General features: G+C 39.6%; 1 protein-coding gene across 1 annotated transcript; it reads left to right on the forward strand.

Annotated features, from left to right (window-relative positions):
* Positions 1-11,197: 11,197 nt before the first annotated feature.
* Positions 11,198-17,398, forward strand: KRT40 (keratin 40). Its single transcript, XM_061176937.1, is given in 7 exon segments — positions 11,198-11,644; positions 12,615-12,697; positions 12,966-13,122; positions 13,924-14,085; positions 14,164-14,289; positions 16,561-16,781; positions 17,299-17,398. Coding segments are annotated over 7 exon segments (1,296 nt in total).

Genomic DNA, 17,398 nt, shown 5'->3' on the forward strand with positions numbered 1-17,398 from the left:
CCGATGGCTGCCTCACTCAGTGCCTGACATGGAAAGAGTCAATCCAGAAGTGTTCACCTGTTTCAGTACCTGCAACTAATTGGCTCTGCTTTCGAAGTTGGAACAAGGATGGCGCTATCACTGACAACCCCCGCAAAAAAGAAATCGAGAGACTTTCAAGGTCCATGTAGCGGATATAAGTAAACAAGGACAGTTGGAATAGGTGGATGCCTAATACGTTTCCCAAAGTTGTTCAGTTCCTTCATTTTAAAGTGTATCTTTCTTTGGGTGCTTTGGGAATTCTGTTTCCAGTCTTGAAAGGTATCTTTCTGGAAATTGAGGCGCTTCTTCATGATTATCCTAATAAATTTTACATCTCTGGCATAGCACAAATGTCTACAATTACTTCTGTTTATTTTTATTAATCCATTAAATGAATTTCTTAATTCCAAAGGTCAGCACTTTAAGAAACAGAGAACATCTGCAAAACTGAAAAGGGTGGCAGTACAGACAAATATTTCTTGTTTTTGTTGTTCTTGTTGTTTTAAGAAAACTAAATGGCCTTGCATATAAAATGGTCCAGTTGGGACTTCCCTGGCGGTCCAGTGGTTAAGACTTAGCCTTCCAATACAGGGAGTGCGGGTTCAATCCCTGGTTGGGGAGATAAGATCCCACATGCCTCACTGCCAAAAAACCAAAACATAAAACAGAAGCAATATTGTAACAAATTCAATAAAGACTTTAAAAATGGTCCACATCAAAAAAAAAATCTTAAAAAAAAAATAAACCACAAAAAAATGGTCCAGTATATCAGCATAATTTCCCTGACTTCTCCTCCCCCCAAAATGGTTTAAGGTAGGCTGGGAAATACTGAATATGATCCAAAGACCAAACATGACCTAATATATCAACTAATCCAGATGTCTGATCTATTTGTGCAAAAAAATAATAACAATAATATCATTCATTCAATAAACATATTAAATACCTGTTATGTACCCTGTATTTCACTAACCCTGCTAAAAATGAGCTGAAGGTGAGGTCTGGAAGGTGAGGCAGATACACACACAATGACCACTCACTCCCTAATACAATTAATAACTATTTACTGAATGCCAGGCTTTATATAATAATAAAAATATAAGTGCTCTACCAGTAGCATTAGTCAAGTGCTATAGTACCACAAAATTGAGAAAAATTAGGAAATTAAGATTGCTGCCCCAGTGATAAAGAGAAGAAAGACATAGCCAAAGGTAAATTGACTGGAGCTGGAGATCAAAAGAATATGGAAAAGAAGATGTAGTCAAAGATAGATTAGGTAGTAGTGTTATGTCACCAACTGAACATGGGAGCAGAGATGGAGGAGAGAATTAAAAAAGGAAACACTGAGTTCTGCTCTAGACATGTCAAGACACAAGTGGCAAATCTAAGTGACGTTTAGGCAGCTAGAATTTGCATAATAGTGTTCTAGAAGGAAGAAGATGTATGCAGGGAAGTGCAGACGTCTTAGTAAAAGATCTTGTCAAGTACTTGCAGAAGGCTGGGTTGCATGCACACAGGATGAAATTCCATGAAGTTAGCATAGAGTGGCTGCTGGGGGATAAAGAGCTGAATGGACATACCAAAAGTCATTCAATACTAACAGACTTTGAATTTCCAGCCTCTCCAGAGTGGGAAAACCCTGAGTACCTTAGGCATTCAATTGATATTCCAGAAGAACACCCCAAAAGAGTAAGGATCACAGCCTTGAGTAAAGAACACACCAAATTATTCCTGCCCTGGAAAAACCTAAAATCAAGCCTGAAAAGATCAAGAGGATCTTCCAGTGATTTAACTTCCTGTCAGAACAAAACTCAACACTTAAAACTCTGCAACATAATTGATATTTCCTAAAATATATCATCTAAAATGGACAGCATATAATTTAAAATTTCCAGACATGTGAAGAAGCAGGAAAATCTCATCTATAATCAAGAGAAAAAGCAGCCAATAAAAATAAGTCCATAGATACATAGATGTTAGAAAAAGCAGACAACAATCTTAAAACAGATATTATAAATATTTTCATGGATTTAAAGGGAAAGGTGAACAATATGTGAAAGAAAAAGAGTGGACAAGATGAGGAATCTCACCAGAAAAAGTGAAATTTTTAAATTCTGCTTAATAAATAATAAATTAAATTTAAATTATTTAAATTAAGTAAGAGAGAAGCAAATGAAAATTCTAGAACTAAAGCGTATAGTCAAAAATTCAGGAGAGGGGGGCAAGATGGCGGAAGAGTAAGACGCGGAGATCATCTTCCTTCCCACAGATACATTAGAAATACATCTACACGTGGAACTGCTCCTACAGAACACCCACTGAACGCTGGCAGAAGACGTCAGACCTCCCAAAAGGCAAGAAACTCCCCACGTACCTGGGTAGGGCAAAAGAAAAAAGAAATAACAGAGACAAAAGAATAGGGACGGGACATGCACCAGTGGGAGGGAGCTGTGAAGGAGGAAAGGTTTCCACACACTAGGAAGCCCCTTCGCGAGCGGAGACTGCGGGTGGCGGAGGGGGGAAGCTTCGGAGCCACGGAGGAGAGCACAGCCACGGGGGTGCGGAGGGCAAAGAGGAGAGATTCCCGCACAGAGGCTCGGCGCCGAGCAGCACTCACCAGCCCGAGAGGCTTGTCTGCTCACCCGCCGGGGCGGGCGGGGCTGGGAGCTGAGGCTCCGGCTTCGGAGGTCGGATTGCAGGGAGAGGACTGGGGTTGGCGGCATGAACACAGCCTGAAGAGGTTAGCGCACCACAGCTAGCCGGGAGGGAGTCCGGGAAAACGTCTGCAGCTGCCGAAGACGCAAGAGACTTTTTCTTGCCTCTTTGTTTCGCGGCGCGCAAGGAGAGGGGATTCAGAGCGCCGCCTAAACGAACTCCAGAGACGGGCGCGAGCCGCGGCTATCAGCGCGGACCCCAGAGACGGGCATGAGACGCTAAGGCTGCTGCTGCCGCCACCAAAAAGCCTGTGTGCGAGCACAGGTCACTCTCCACACCTCCTCTCCCGGGAGCCGGTGCAGCCCGCCACTGCCAGGGTCCCGTGACCCAGGGACAACTTCCCCGGGAGAACGCACAGCGCGCCTCGGGCTGCTGCAACGTCACGCCGGCCTCTGCCGCTGCAGGCTCGCCCCGCCTCCTCCGTACTGCTCCCTCCCCCCCGGCCTGAGTGAGCCAGAGCCCCCGAAGCAGCTGCTCCTTTAACCCGTTCTGTCTGGGCGGGGAACAGACGCCCTCAGGCGACCTACATGCAGAGGCGGGTCCAAATCCAAAGCTGAACCCCAGGAGCTGTGCGAACAAAGAAGAGAAAGGGAAATCTCTCCCAGCAGCCTCAGAAACAGTGGATTAAAACTCCACAAACAACTTGATGTGCCTGCATCTGTTGAATACCTGAATAGACAACGAATCATCCCAAATTCAGGAGGTGGACTTTGGGAGCAGGATATATTAATTTTTCCCCTTTTCCTTTTTTTGTGAGTGTATATGTATATGCTTCTGGGTGAGATTTTGTCTGTATAGCTTTGCTTTATAATAGCTTTATTTTATTTTATTTTATCCTCTTTCTTTCTATTTTTTCTCCCTTTTACTCTGAGCCGTGTGGATGAAAGGCTGTTGGTGCTCCAGCCAGGCATCAGGGCTGTGCCTCTGAGGTGGGAGAGCCAACTTCAGGACACTGGTCCACAAGAGACCTCCCAGCTCCACGTAATACCAAATGGCGAAAATCTCTCAGAGATCTCCATCTCAACATCAAGACCCAGCTTCACTCAACGACCAGCAAGCTACAGTGCTGGACACCCTATGCCAAACAACTAGCAAGACAGGAACACAGCCCCATCCATTAACAGAGAGGCTGCCTAAAATCATAATAAGGCCACAGACACCCCAAAACACACCACCAGACGTGGACGTGCCCACCAGAAAGACAAGATCCAGCCTCATCCACCAGAACACAGGCACTAGTCCCCTCCACCAGGAAGCCTACACAACCTACTGAACCAACCTTAGCCACTGGGGACAGACACCAAAAACAACGGGAACTACGAACCTGCAGCCTGTGAAAAGGAGACCCCAAACACAGTAAGATAAGCAAAACGAGAAGACAGAAAAACACACAGCAGATGAAGGAGCAGGGTCAAAACACACCAGACCTAACAAATGAAGAGGAAATAGGTAGTCTACCTGAAAAAGAATTCAGAATAATGATAGTAAGGATGATCCAAAATCTTGGAAATAGAATAGACAAAATGCAAGAAACATTTAACAAGGACGTAGAAGAACTAAAGAGGAACCAAGCAATGATGAAAAACACACTAAATGAAATTAAAAATACTCTAGATGGGATCAATAGCAGAATAACTGAGGCAGAAGAACGGATAAGTGACCTGGAAGATAAAATAGTGGAAATAACTACTGCAGAGCAGAATAAAGAAAAAAGAATGAAAAGAACTGAGGACAGTCTCAGAGACCTCTGGGACAACATTAAATGCACCAACATTCGAATTATAGGGGTCCCAGAAGAAGAAGAGAAAAAGAAAGGGACTGAGAAAATATTTGAAGAGATTATAGTTGAAAACTTCCCTAATATGGGAAAGGAAATAGTTAATCAAGTACTGGAAGCACAGAGAGTCCCATACAGGATAAATCCAAGGAGAAACATGCCAAGACACATATTAATCAAACTATCAAAAATTAAATATAAAGAAAACATATTAAAAGCAGCAAGGGAAAAACAACAAATAACACACAAGGGAATCCCCATAAGGTTAACAGCTGATCTTTCAGCAGAAACTCTGCAAGCCAGAAGGGAGTGGCAGGATATACTTAAAGTGATGAAGGAGAAAAACCTACAACCAAGATTACTCTACCCAGCAAGGATCTCATTCAGATTTCATGGAGAAATTAAAACCTTTACAGACAAGCAAAAGCTGAGAGAGTTCAGCACCAGCAAACCAGCTTTACAATAAATGCTAAAGGAACTTCTCTAGGCAAGAAACACAAGAGAAGGAAAACACCTACAATAACAAACCCAAAACATTTAAGAAAATGGGAATAGGAACATACATATCGATAATTACCTTAAATGTAAATGGATTAAATGCTCCAACCAAAAGACACAGACTGGCTGAATGGATACAAAAACAAGACCCATATATATGCTGTCTACAAGAGACCCACTTCAGACCTAGAGACACATACAGACTGAAAGTGAGGGGATGGAAAAAGATATTCCATGCAAATGGAAATCAAAAGAAAGCTGGAGTAGCAATTCTCATATCAGACAAAATAGACTTTAAAATAAAGACTATTACAAGAGACAAAGAAGGACACTATATAATGATCAAGGGATCGATCCAAGAGGAAGGTATAACAATTGTAAATATTTATGCACCCAACATAGGAGCACCTCAATACATAAGGCAAATGCTAACAGCCATAAAAGGGGAAATCGACAGCAACACAATCATAGTTGGGGACTTTAACACCCCACTTTCACCAATGGACAGATCATCCAAAATGAAAATAAATAAGGAAACACAAGCTTTAAATGATACATTAAACAAGATGGACTTAATTGATATTTATAGGACATTCCACCCAAAAACAACAGAATACACATTTTTCTCAAGTGCTCATGGAACATTCTCCAGGATAGATCATATCTTGGGTCACAAATCAAGCCTTGGTAAATTTAAGAAAATTGAAATCATATCAAGTATCTTTTCCGACCACAACGCTATGAGACTAGATATCAATTACAGGAAAAGATCTGTAAAAAATACAAACACATGGAGGCTACACAACACACTACTTAATAACGAAGTGATCACTGAAGAAATCAAAGGGGAAATCAAAAAATACCTAGAAACAAATGACAATGGAGACACAATGACCCAAAACCTATGGGATGCAGCAAAAGCAGTGCTAAGAGGGAAGTTTATAGCAATACAAGCCTACCTCAAGAAACAGGAAACATCTCGAATAAACAACCTAACCTTGCACCTAAAGCAATTAGAGAAAGAAGAACAAAAAACCCCCAAAGCTAGCAGAAGGAAAGAAATCATAAAGATCAGATCAGAAATAAATGAAAAAGAAATGAAGGAGACAATAGCAAAGATCAGTAAAACTAAAAGCTGGTTCTTTGAGAAGATAAACAAAATTGATAAACCATTAGCCAGACTCATCAAGAAATAGAGGGAGAAGACTCAAATCAATAGAATTAGAAATGAAAAAGAAGAAGTAACCACTGACACTGCAGAAATACAAACGATCATGAGAGATTACTACAAGCAACTCTATGCCAATAAAATGGACAACCTGGAAGAAATGGACAGATTCTTAGAAATGCACAACCTGCCAAGACTGAACCAGGAAGAAATAGAAAATATGAACAGACCAATCACAAGCACTGAAATTGAAACTGTGATTAAAAATCTTCCAACAAACAAAAGCCCAGGACCAGATGGCTTCACAGGCGAATTCTATCAAACATTTAGAGAAGAGCTAACACCTATACTTCTCAAACTCTTCCAAAATATTGCAGAGGGAGGAACACTCCCAAACTCATTCTACGAGGCCACCATCACCCTGATACCAAAACCAGACAAAGATGTCACAAAGAAAGAAAACTACAGGCCAATATCACTGATGAACATAGATGCAAAAATCCTCAACAAAATACCAGCAAACAGAATCCAACAGCACATTAAAAGGATCATACACCATGATCAAGTGGGGTTTATTCCAGGAATGCAAGGATTCTTCAATATAAGCAAATCAATCAATATGATAAACCATATTAACAAATTGAAGGAGAAAAACCATATGATCATCTCAATAGATGCAGAGAAAGCTTTCGACAAAATTCAACACTCATTTATGATAAAAGCCCTGCAGAAAGTAGGCATAGAGGGAACTTTCCTCAACATAATAAAGGCCATATATGACAAACCCACAGCCAACATTGTCCTCAATGGTGAAAAACTGAAACCATTTCCACTAAGATCAGGAACAAGACAAAGTTGCCCACTCTCACCACTATTATTCAACATAGTTTTGGAAGTGTTAGCCACAGTGATCAGAGAAGAAAAATAAATAAAAGGAATCCAAATCAGAAAAGAAGAAGTAAAGCTGTCACTGTTTGCAGATGACATGATACTATACATAGAGAATCCTAAAGATGCTACCAGAAAACTACTAGAGCTAATCAATGAATTTGGTGAAGTAGCAGGATACAAAATTAATGCACAGAAATCTCTTGCATTTCTATACACTAATGATGAAAAATCTGAAAGTGAAATTAAGAAAACACTCCCGTTTACCATTGCAACAAAAAGAATAAAATATCTAGGAATAAACCTACCTCAGTAGACAAAAGACCTGTATGCAGAAAATTATAAGACACTGATGAAAGAAATTAAAGATGATACAAACAGATGGAGAGATATACCATGTTCTTGGATTGGAAGAATCAACATTGTGAAAATGACTCTGCTACCCAAAGCAATCTACAGATTCAATGCAATCCCTATCAAACTACCAATGGCATTTTTCACAGAACTAGAACAAAAAATTTCACAATTTGTATGGAAACACAAAAGACCCCGAATAGCCAAAGCAATCTTGAGAACGAAAAATGGAACCGGAGGAATCAGGCTCTCTGACTTCAGACTATATTACAAAGCTACAGTAATCAAGACAGTTTGGTACTGGCACAAAAACAGAAATATAGATCAATGGAACAGGATAGAAAGCCCAGAGATAAACCCACGCACATATGGTCACCTTATCTTTGATAAAGGAGGCAAGCATATACAGTGGAGAAAAGACAGCCTCTTCAATAACTGGTGCTGGGAAAATTGGACAGGTACATGTAAAAGTATGAAATTAGAACACTCCCTGACACCATACACAAAAATAAACTCAAAATGGATTAAAGACCTAAGTGTAAGGCCAGACACTATCAAACTCTTAGAGGAAAACATAGGCAGAACACTCTATGACATAAATCACAGCAAGATCCTTTTTGACCCAGCTCCTAGAGAAATGGAAATAAAAACACAAATAAACAAATGGGACCTAATGAAACTTAAAAGCTTTTGCACAGCAAAGGAAACCATAAACAAGACCAAAAGACAACCCTCAGAATGGGAGAAAATATTTGCAAATGAAGCAACTGACAAAGGATTAATCTCCAAGATTTACAAGCAGCTCATGCAGCTCAATAACAAAAAAACAAACAACCCAATCCAAAAATGGGCAGAAGACTTAAATAGACATTTCTCCAAAGAAGATATACAGATTGCCAACAGACACATGAAAGAATGCTCAACATCATTAATCATTAGAGAAATGCAAATCAAAACTACAATGAGATATTATCTCACACCGGTCAGAATGGCCATCATCAAAAAATCTAGAAACAATAAATGCAGGAGATGGTGTGGAGAAAAGGGAACCCTCTTGCACTGTTGGTGGGAATGTAAATGGATACAGCCACTATGGAGAACAGTATGGAGGTTCCTTAAAAAACTAAAAATAGAACTACCATACGACCCAGCAATCCCACTACTGGGCATATACCCTGAGAAAACCATAATTCAAAAAGAGTCATGTACCAAAATGTTCATTGCAGCTCTATTTACAATAGCCAGGACATGGAAGCAACCTAAGTGTCCATCATCGGATGAATGGATAAAGAAGATGTGGCACATATATACAATGGAATATTACTCAGCCATAAAAAGAAATGAAATGGAGGTATTTGTAGTGAGGTGGATGGAGTTAGAGTCTGTCATACAGAGTGAAGTAAGTCAGAAAGAGAAAAACAAATACAGTATGCTAACACATATATATGGAATCTAAGGGAAAATAAAGGTCATGAAGAACCTAGTGGCAAGACGGGAATAAAGACACAGACCTACTAGAGAATGGACTTGAGGATATGGGGAGGGGGAGGGGGAGTGGTAAGATGTGACAGGGTGAGAGAATGGCATAGACATATATACACTACCAAATGTAAAATAGATAGCTAGTGGGAAGCAGCCGCATAGCACAGGGAGATCAGCTCGGTGCTTTGTGACCACCTAGAGGGGTGGGATAGGGAGGGTGGGAGGGAGGGAGATGCAAGAGGGAAGACATATGGGAAGATATGTATATGTATAACTGATTCACTTTGTTATAAAGCAGAAACTAACACACCATTGTAAAGCAATTATACTCCAATAAAGATGTTTAAAAAAAAAATTCAATAGATGTCCTTAATGTCATAATAGAAATGGCTAAATAATAATCTAATAATAATCAAAATAATCTTAAAATAGAACAAAATTATCAATGTTAGTTGAAACTAACTAACTAATGTTTTAGTTAAAACTAAAACATTGAAAAAACTAAAAAGAAGAAAAATGAACAGAACCTGAGCTTCTAGGACAGTATTAAGTGGTCACACATACATGAAATTGGAGTTCAAGAATGATAGGAGAGAGAAAGTGGGCAGAAAAATTGGGCGGAGGGGAAGCTGAAAATTTTCCAAATGTAGTGATATATTTTATTAACCCACAAATTCAAGAATCTCAACAAATCCCAAGCAGGATAAATATAACTTAAACACACACACACACCATCTAGATATATCATAGTCAAACTGCTGAATTAACAAAGATTAATAGAATATCTTTTAAAAGATGAGGGGGAAATACACATTAAAAAGAGGGTAGCAAAGAGAAAAAGAATGTCTAATTTCTATTCAGTTAAGAACTTTTAGCCAAAGGGTTAAAGTATAAAGAGAATTACTAAAATCAAAACCAACTCTGCTCAATGAATAACAAATCCGAAGAGACTATTCTAATCCATGTATCTAAAGTCTCCAGGTTTGGTTTTAGTTGTTTGTTTGTTTTTGCATTATCAGCTATCTAAGGAAGTAGAGCTGAGAGTTAGAAAAAAAAATCATTTATTCTGAATCATGAAAATTTTAACTTTGTCAGAATAATGGGGTTTTTTTTTCCCCATAAATATCTTAAAGATTCTGCAGACAGTTTGTTCTGTACACTTTTTTAATGAAATAAATATCACAATTAAAGCCAGGAAAAGTGAAAATTGGAGATAAAATTTAAGAGAGAATCCAAAAAACTTATATCTCAAATCCCTATCCATTCAGTACTGCACCAGGAATTTCATCCAATGGAACTGCTGGAACCTATACTATAGAATTGTATTCCCAAGTTCCAGTATTTTTAATTTTCATGAAATTGGCCCTTCAAAATTAAATAAGTAAGAAAATAAGAGAAAACAGTTTCCATGCCCCAGAAGAAAAGCCTTCTGTAGCTTCCTTGCCCCTACTCTGAAGTGTCATAAATGAGGGTTTAGTTTCCTGAGAGACTAAAAGATTATAACACAATTTGCATTTCATTCTTATTAGAGATACAGGTAAAAAATAGTATCCCTGATATAAAAATGAGGCATAGGAAATGTGGAGAAAGCAAGTTTCAGGAAATCAAAAATCCCAAGTCCATGTCTTGAGAACCAATTTCTATTTTGGCCTAGAGGACAAAAATGATGCCCATCAGTTATGTAAAGTGACTTTTCAATTTGCACACAGGCAGGTATGGTTCATACACACACACTTTAAACCAAGTACACACCTCACTCCACCATGCGAGCACAAAAAGCATCGCAAAGATTGTTAATCGCACAGAACACTTTTATGGTGGTGGCACAAACAAATAAATGGCATTTAAATGAGTTGCAATATTAATTTTAAAAGAAGACATAAACAGTTTTCAATGCACAGGATCAAAATCTGCAGGAATATTATTTTCCTCATGTGTAATCAGTTGTATCTACTATTACTGATTGGCCAAATTTTCTTTTTTTCCTTATTCTGTCAAAAGGACAATGCTTCCTATGAAGATGTTCTGAAACTAGTATTTTATCCTATTGGCACATGGAGATTGTGTCCTTATTTAGTAACCTGAAGTTATGCCTCTTTTATGAGGCATAAAACTCTTCTTCAGCAAAAAGCAACACTAATGAATGTTCATATGAAAACTGGCACCAGAAAACATCCGGTGCCTTCTGTAAATAGCCATTTGAGGGGCTATATAAAAGTCTCAGGAAGGAATGAGACTTTTGAAGGCAGGCAATCAGAGTTTTGCAATTAGTCTTGTCCTTCACTTCTGATAGGATGGCTTCTGACTATTCCTCCACTTGCTGCTCTTCTGAGTCGGGTGTCAGGGCTTCTGATCGTGCACTTGCTTCAACCAGTTCCGTGGAAACCACTTGTCTCCCCAGTGCCTGTGCTACATCCAGATGCCAGGCCCCCAGTCTCCTATGGAGGTCTCGCGTGCCAACTGGGTGCCTCGTGCCGTGCTGCTTTGCTGGGAGTTGTAATGTTCCGTGCTTGGTGGGGAACTGTGCCTGGTGTGAGGATGGCATGTTCAACAGCAACGAGAAGGAGACGATGCAGTTTCTAAATGACAGACTCGCCAAATATCTGGAGAAGGTGCGGGGGCTGGAGGAGATGAATGCAGAGCTGGAATGCAGGATCCGAGAACAGTGTGAAGAGGATGTCCCCTTGGTGTGCCCTGATTATCAGTGTTACTTCGACACCATTGAAGATATCCAGCAAAAGGTCTAGTATCTCATTGCCCGAATGTTTCACCTTCCCAGTCTGTGATGCACTTTATCTTTATACTACAAGAGGCTGCTCTATGGAAAGAAACCAGGTAAAGGTGAGGGACTTCCCAGAGGTAATGTGATGTAGAGGAAAGGGCACTGGACAAAAGGTTAGCAAACATCAGCACTAGCCCCTGTGCTGCCACTAATTAGTAAGTGACCATAATAAACTCATTTACCTCTGAATTTACCTTTATCAGCTAGAGAATGAGGAAAAACAGTGTTATATCTATAATTACTTCTGTATGTAACACGGTACGTGTACATTATTTTTAACATAGATATTGAAATGTCATTTTTTCCACAAGTCACTTTATTTTTTTTAATTAATTTTTATTGGAGTATAGTTGCTTTATAATGTTGTGTTAGTTTCTACTGTACAGCAAAATGAATCAGCTATACATATATCCCCTCTTTTTTGGATTTCCTTCCCATTTAGGTCACCACAGTGCATTAAGTAGAGTTCTCTGTGCTATACAGTATGTTCTCATTAGCTACCTATTTTATACATAGTATCAATAGTGTATATGTGTCAATAAAAGTTTTTTAAATGTCATCTTTTTAATCATATAATTTTACCTAGTAATTATGTCCTTTTCTTACTGATGAATTTTTATTATCATGGATACGGATATAGTCATAATACAAACTACCTCTGGAGAAAAACCAGAGTTCGATGGCCAAGGAATATTGCAAAATGTCTTAGGTCATTAAAAAAACTAAACCTTTTTATTTCTCTATTTTGTTTATAAATTGGCACTCCTTTTTTCTTCATGAAGTGACATGGTTAATAAAAGCAGGCTGAAAGCTATTTTATATTTTCTTATAAAGACTTTTAAAAGATAAATAATGGCATAGTTGTTAACCATGTACATATGTGGGTTTCTTTCAAAGAACCATTTATGACATAATAACTTACTTCCCAGATCTTGTGTACAAAGGCAGAGAATTCTAGAGTTGCTGTACAGCTTGACAACTGCAAACTGGCTGCCGATGACTTCAGGTCAAAGTAAGTTTAATTTGAATTTGAAAATAGTTTATGGTGCCTCTTTCTCTCCTTCTCTCACGTACCTACACACACACATCACAAGTATTCTCTATATAATATTTTTCAAGCTAAGAATGCTCACAAAACTTGAATTTTTCATGATTTGGGGTGTAGAAGAAATTACGGCATGTGGGTTCCTTGAGGTCATGTGTCACTCATCTGTATGTCCCAGCACTTTGCGCAGTGTCCCGCAGAGTAAGCATCGGCTATATCTCTTTTGCTGTGAAAGGTACGAGTCTGAACTGTCTCTTCACCAGCTGGTAGAGAATGACATCAGTGGCCTGCGTGGGATCCTGTGTGAGCCAACCCTGTGCAAATCCAATCTGGAGGCGCACGCGGATTCTCTGAAGGATGATCTCCTTTGCCTTAAGAAAAACCATGAAGAGGTGAGGAAAATGGCAAAATCACTGAAGGGATCTAAGAGTGACAAAGTTAAACTGGTAGAGCTCATGTTGTGTATATAAATGGAACTTGGGTAGATGTTGCTTAACATGGAATAAAATTACTCTAGGCAGCCTGATCATTCTGGTGTGTCTCTGAATGTAAATATGAAATGACCACTGGACAGTGCCAGATGGAGGAACCAAACCCTTCACCTGCCACTGCTTTTGGGGAGGAGACAACTCCACAAGTGGCTTTCCTGGATGCTTTATGCTGCTCCTAACTCTAATCCAATTCATAAGGTATGAAAATCAGGCTGATAATCACAGAGTATGAAGGCCATTGCAAAAAGGGGATAAAAACTCATGTAATATTTGGACCAATATTTTTTAACGTTCTGCATTTATAAACTTTTTAAAATCATAAAATGTGAAGTATACAATTATCCTATATTTATGAAGCTGAAAAATGAAAAGCTGAATGATGTTACAGAGTATATCTTCCCTTTGAACATTTGTTGATGTTAATAACATTGAGAACTTACCATGCACCAAGGACTTTTATAAGCACTTTCTATGTATATTAACCCTTATATATCTCACAATAACTCTCTGGTAAGGGTAAAATCATACCCATTTCACAGATGAAGAAGCTCAGTGATGAAAGGAGACTCAAGCTAGGCAACCTGAATCTAAATCTCACACTTTACCCGCTACTCCAAAAAACAGAAATGGGATGCCAATTGGGATGTCAAGTTGAATTTTTTTCCCACAAGTCCGACATTCTTTACGCCATTTCCACCTCAGGAGGTCACCGTGCTTTGTGGACAGCTGGGTGACCAACTCAGTGTGGAGCTAGACACTGCCCCCAGCATGGACCTCAACAGGGTCCTGGATGAGATGCGTCGTCAGTATGAAATTGTGCTCACCAACAACCGCAGAGATGTGGAAGAATGGTTTGCCGTTCAGGTTGGTAGCTGGACAATAAAATGACGGGCATCCGGACTTCTGCCTTATTTGCGTGCTCTAATCATGCTTGTATTTCAGACGGAGGAACTGAATCAGCAGTAGCTGTCCAGCGCAGAGCAGCTGCAGGGCTGCCAGATGGAGATCTTGGAACTGAAACGCACAGCCAATGCTCCGGAACTTGAGTTCCAAGCACAGCAAAGCCTGGTGTGTAAGGGAAAGACAACTCTGTTTTGTCACTGAAGAATCAGGCCTTGAGATACTATCCCCTATTCTATAACCCAAAGGAGAGACCCACAGTTCATGAAGAAGAAGGTCTGAATTTCCTTGCCTTTTTCAAGTACGCTGTTTACCCAGCTAGAAGCATACGTGATAGGTCAACAGCTTGTACTGTCCCACTAGGATGCCCTGACTTTCCTTTCTGGGCTTGGGCATGATCCTGCAGCACCCTCCAGAGACAAAGAGAGAGAGAGAGAGAATGGGCAGGAGCAGAATGAGAGAGGTACTTGTGAGCCAAAGGCACTCAATAATTCCAGTGGATTCTAACACTTTTTTTTTTATTTCAACATTTCTTTTACTCCATATATATTTGTGCTCCTTGACTTTTTTATTTTTTTAATTTTTATTTTATATTGGAGTATAGTTGATTAACAATGTTGTGATAGTTTCAAGAGTACAGCTAAGTGATTCAGTTATACATATACATATATCTATTCTTTTTCTGATTCTTTTCCCATTTAGGTTATTACAGAGTATTGAGTAGAGTTCCCGTGCTATACAGTAGGTCCTTGTTGGCTATCTGTTTTATATATAACAGTGTGTACATGTCAATCCCAAACTCCCAACCTATCCCTCCCCTCCACTCTTCCCCCCAGTAACCATAGTTTGTTCTCTAAGTCTGTGAGTCTATTTCTGTTTTGTAAATAAGTTCGTTTGTATCATTTTATTTTTAGATTCCACATATAAGCAATATCATATGATATTTGTCTTTCTCTGTCTGACTTACTTCACTTAGTATGATAATCTCCAGGTCCATCCACATGCTGCAAATGGCATTATTTCATTCTTTTTAATGGCAGAGTAATATTCCATTGTATATATTTACCACTTCTTCTTTATCCATTCCTCTGTCGATGGACGTTTAGGTTGCTTCCCTGTCCTGGCTATTGTAAATAGTGCTGCAATGAACATCGGGGTGCATGTATCCTTTTGAATCATGTTTTTCTCCAGATATATGCCCACGAGTGGGATTGCTGGATCATATGGTAGCTCTATTTTTAGTTTCTTAAGGAACCTCCATACTGTTCTCCATAGTGGCTGTACCAATTTACACTCCCACCAACAGTGCAAGAGGGTTCCCTTTTCTCCACACCCTCTCCAGCATTTACTGTTTGTAGATTTTTTGATGATGGCCATTCTGACTGGTATGAGGTGATATCTCATTGTAGTTTTGATTTGCATTGCTCTAATAATTAGTGATGTTGAGCATCTTTTCATGTGCCTCTTGGCCATCTGTATGTCCTCTTTGGAGAAAAGTCTATTTAGGTCTTCTGCCCATTTCTTGATAGGGTTGTTTGTTTTTATGATATTGAGCCGCATGAGCTGCGTATAAATTTTGGAGATTAATCCCTTGTTGGTTGCATCATTTGCATATATTTTCCCCCACTAACTCTCTTTTGATTCGGGTCAGTTTTCCAAGCTCACCCTCATATCTAAAACAAAGATATTCATCCTTTGCATTCTACAACTATCTTAAACTTTCCCAGGATCCACACCTCAACCGGGCCTTTCACTGCACCACACTCCACCCAAGCAACAAGAATACCATGTGTCCAAGATTACACTAAGCAGTTCCAGTCAAACACCACTGTGTGTGCCACATTAGGTCCTATAGAGAATACCTGGGTGAATAATAGCTGAGCATTCATCTTGCAAGAGGCACAATGCTAATTTAAGCCTCACAATAACCTTATGGGGTAAATCCCTTTACTGACCCCATTATACAGATGAGGAAAACTGAGAGATTAAGTAATAGGAGGTCATGCAATTTTTAAGCAGCAAAAGTGGAAGCTGAATCCAAGTGGTTCAATCCCAGAACCTCTTCTCTTAACCACACTAGGAGCCTGGAGCACATATACATTTCCTCTCAAATGCTTTTGATCCTCTGTAGGCTACACAAGTATGTTTCAGGTTGCAGTGGTCATAGTGGTAATGATAACACTTACTACCCTTAAATTTTTTCCAGGCCCTGTTTTAGATACTTTATATATATTTACTCATTTAACCCTCCCAAACATTCTATGAGATAGGTACTTTTCATTCCTCATTTTTTATAGAGTAAAACTGAGGCTCAGAGAAGCTAGGTAATTTTCCCAAAGTCACACTGGAAAAAAAGGATAGAGCAAGGTTGAAAAACAGGCCATCTAGCACCAGAGACTGTGTTACAACAGCTTTTTTTACACTCTTTTCCTTCTGCAGACAGAATCTCTGGAATGCACCGTGGCAGAAACCGAGGCCCAGTACAGCTCCCAGCTGGCCCACATACAGTGCCTGATTGATAATGTGGAGAAGCAGCTGGCCGAGATCCGCTGCGATCTCGAACGGCAGAACCAGGAGTAGGAGGTGCTGCTGGACACCAAGGCCCGGCTGGAGTGTGAGATCAACACACACTGGGGGCTGCTGGAGAGCGAGGAGTGCAGGCAAGTTCCACACAATTACTCTCAAAATCCCCCAGAGTCACAAAGAGACTCATGTAAGACAATCCTGTTTCCCCAAGATCTGGCCAAGGTCAAACCTCCTTAATGTGTTAAAAGATCTTCTTAAAGAGTGACGAAAAGCAGCGAGGCTAATCACATGACAATAGAAATGTTCAAAATATTCCAAAGTTCTAAAGCAAAAAAAATATTACATATGACATTTCAAGCTGGGAGTCTCCCTTTGCTCCTGTCTTCCATTAAAGGAAACTCAAGAACACGCATAAGATGGCATTTGCCAAGTGAAGAAAATACATAAAACTTATTCAACTGTTAATGCTTCAGTGAGCATGAAGTGACAATTCTGGGTCCAGGGATAAAATAGGCTTCAGTCAAATGTTACTCTGCAAAGAGTGTTCTTCAGAACATTATTTGCTGGGCAAATTTTAGCAGATTTTTTTCTGAGTTGACATTTTATCCAGCTTCCCCATATTAAGCTTAGTTAAAAATGGATTTTCCACAGGCTTCCCTGTAACCCATGTTCTGCAACAAGCACGTCAAACAACACTTGTGAGCCATGCTTGGCATACATAATTTGAACAATGGAAAACTGCTGTACATGA

The sequence above is a fragment of the Eubalaena glacialis genome, chromosome 19 (genome assembly GCF_028564815.1).
Source record: "Eubalaena glacialis isolate mEubGla1 chromosome 19, mEubGla1.1.hap2.+ XY, whole genome shotgun sequence".
In the NCBI taxonomy this organism is placed as follows: domain Eukaryota; kingdom Metazoa; phylum Chordata; class Mammalia; order Artiodactyla; family Balaenidae; genus Eubalaena; species Eubalaena glacialis.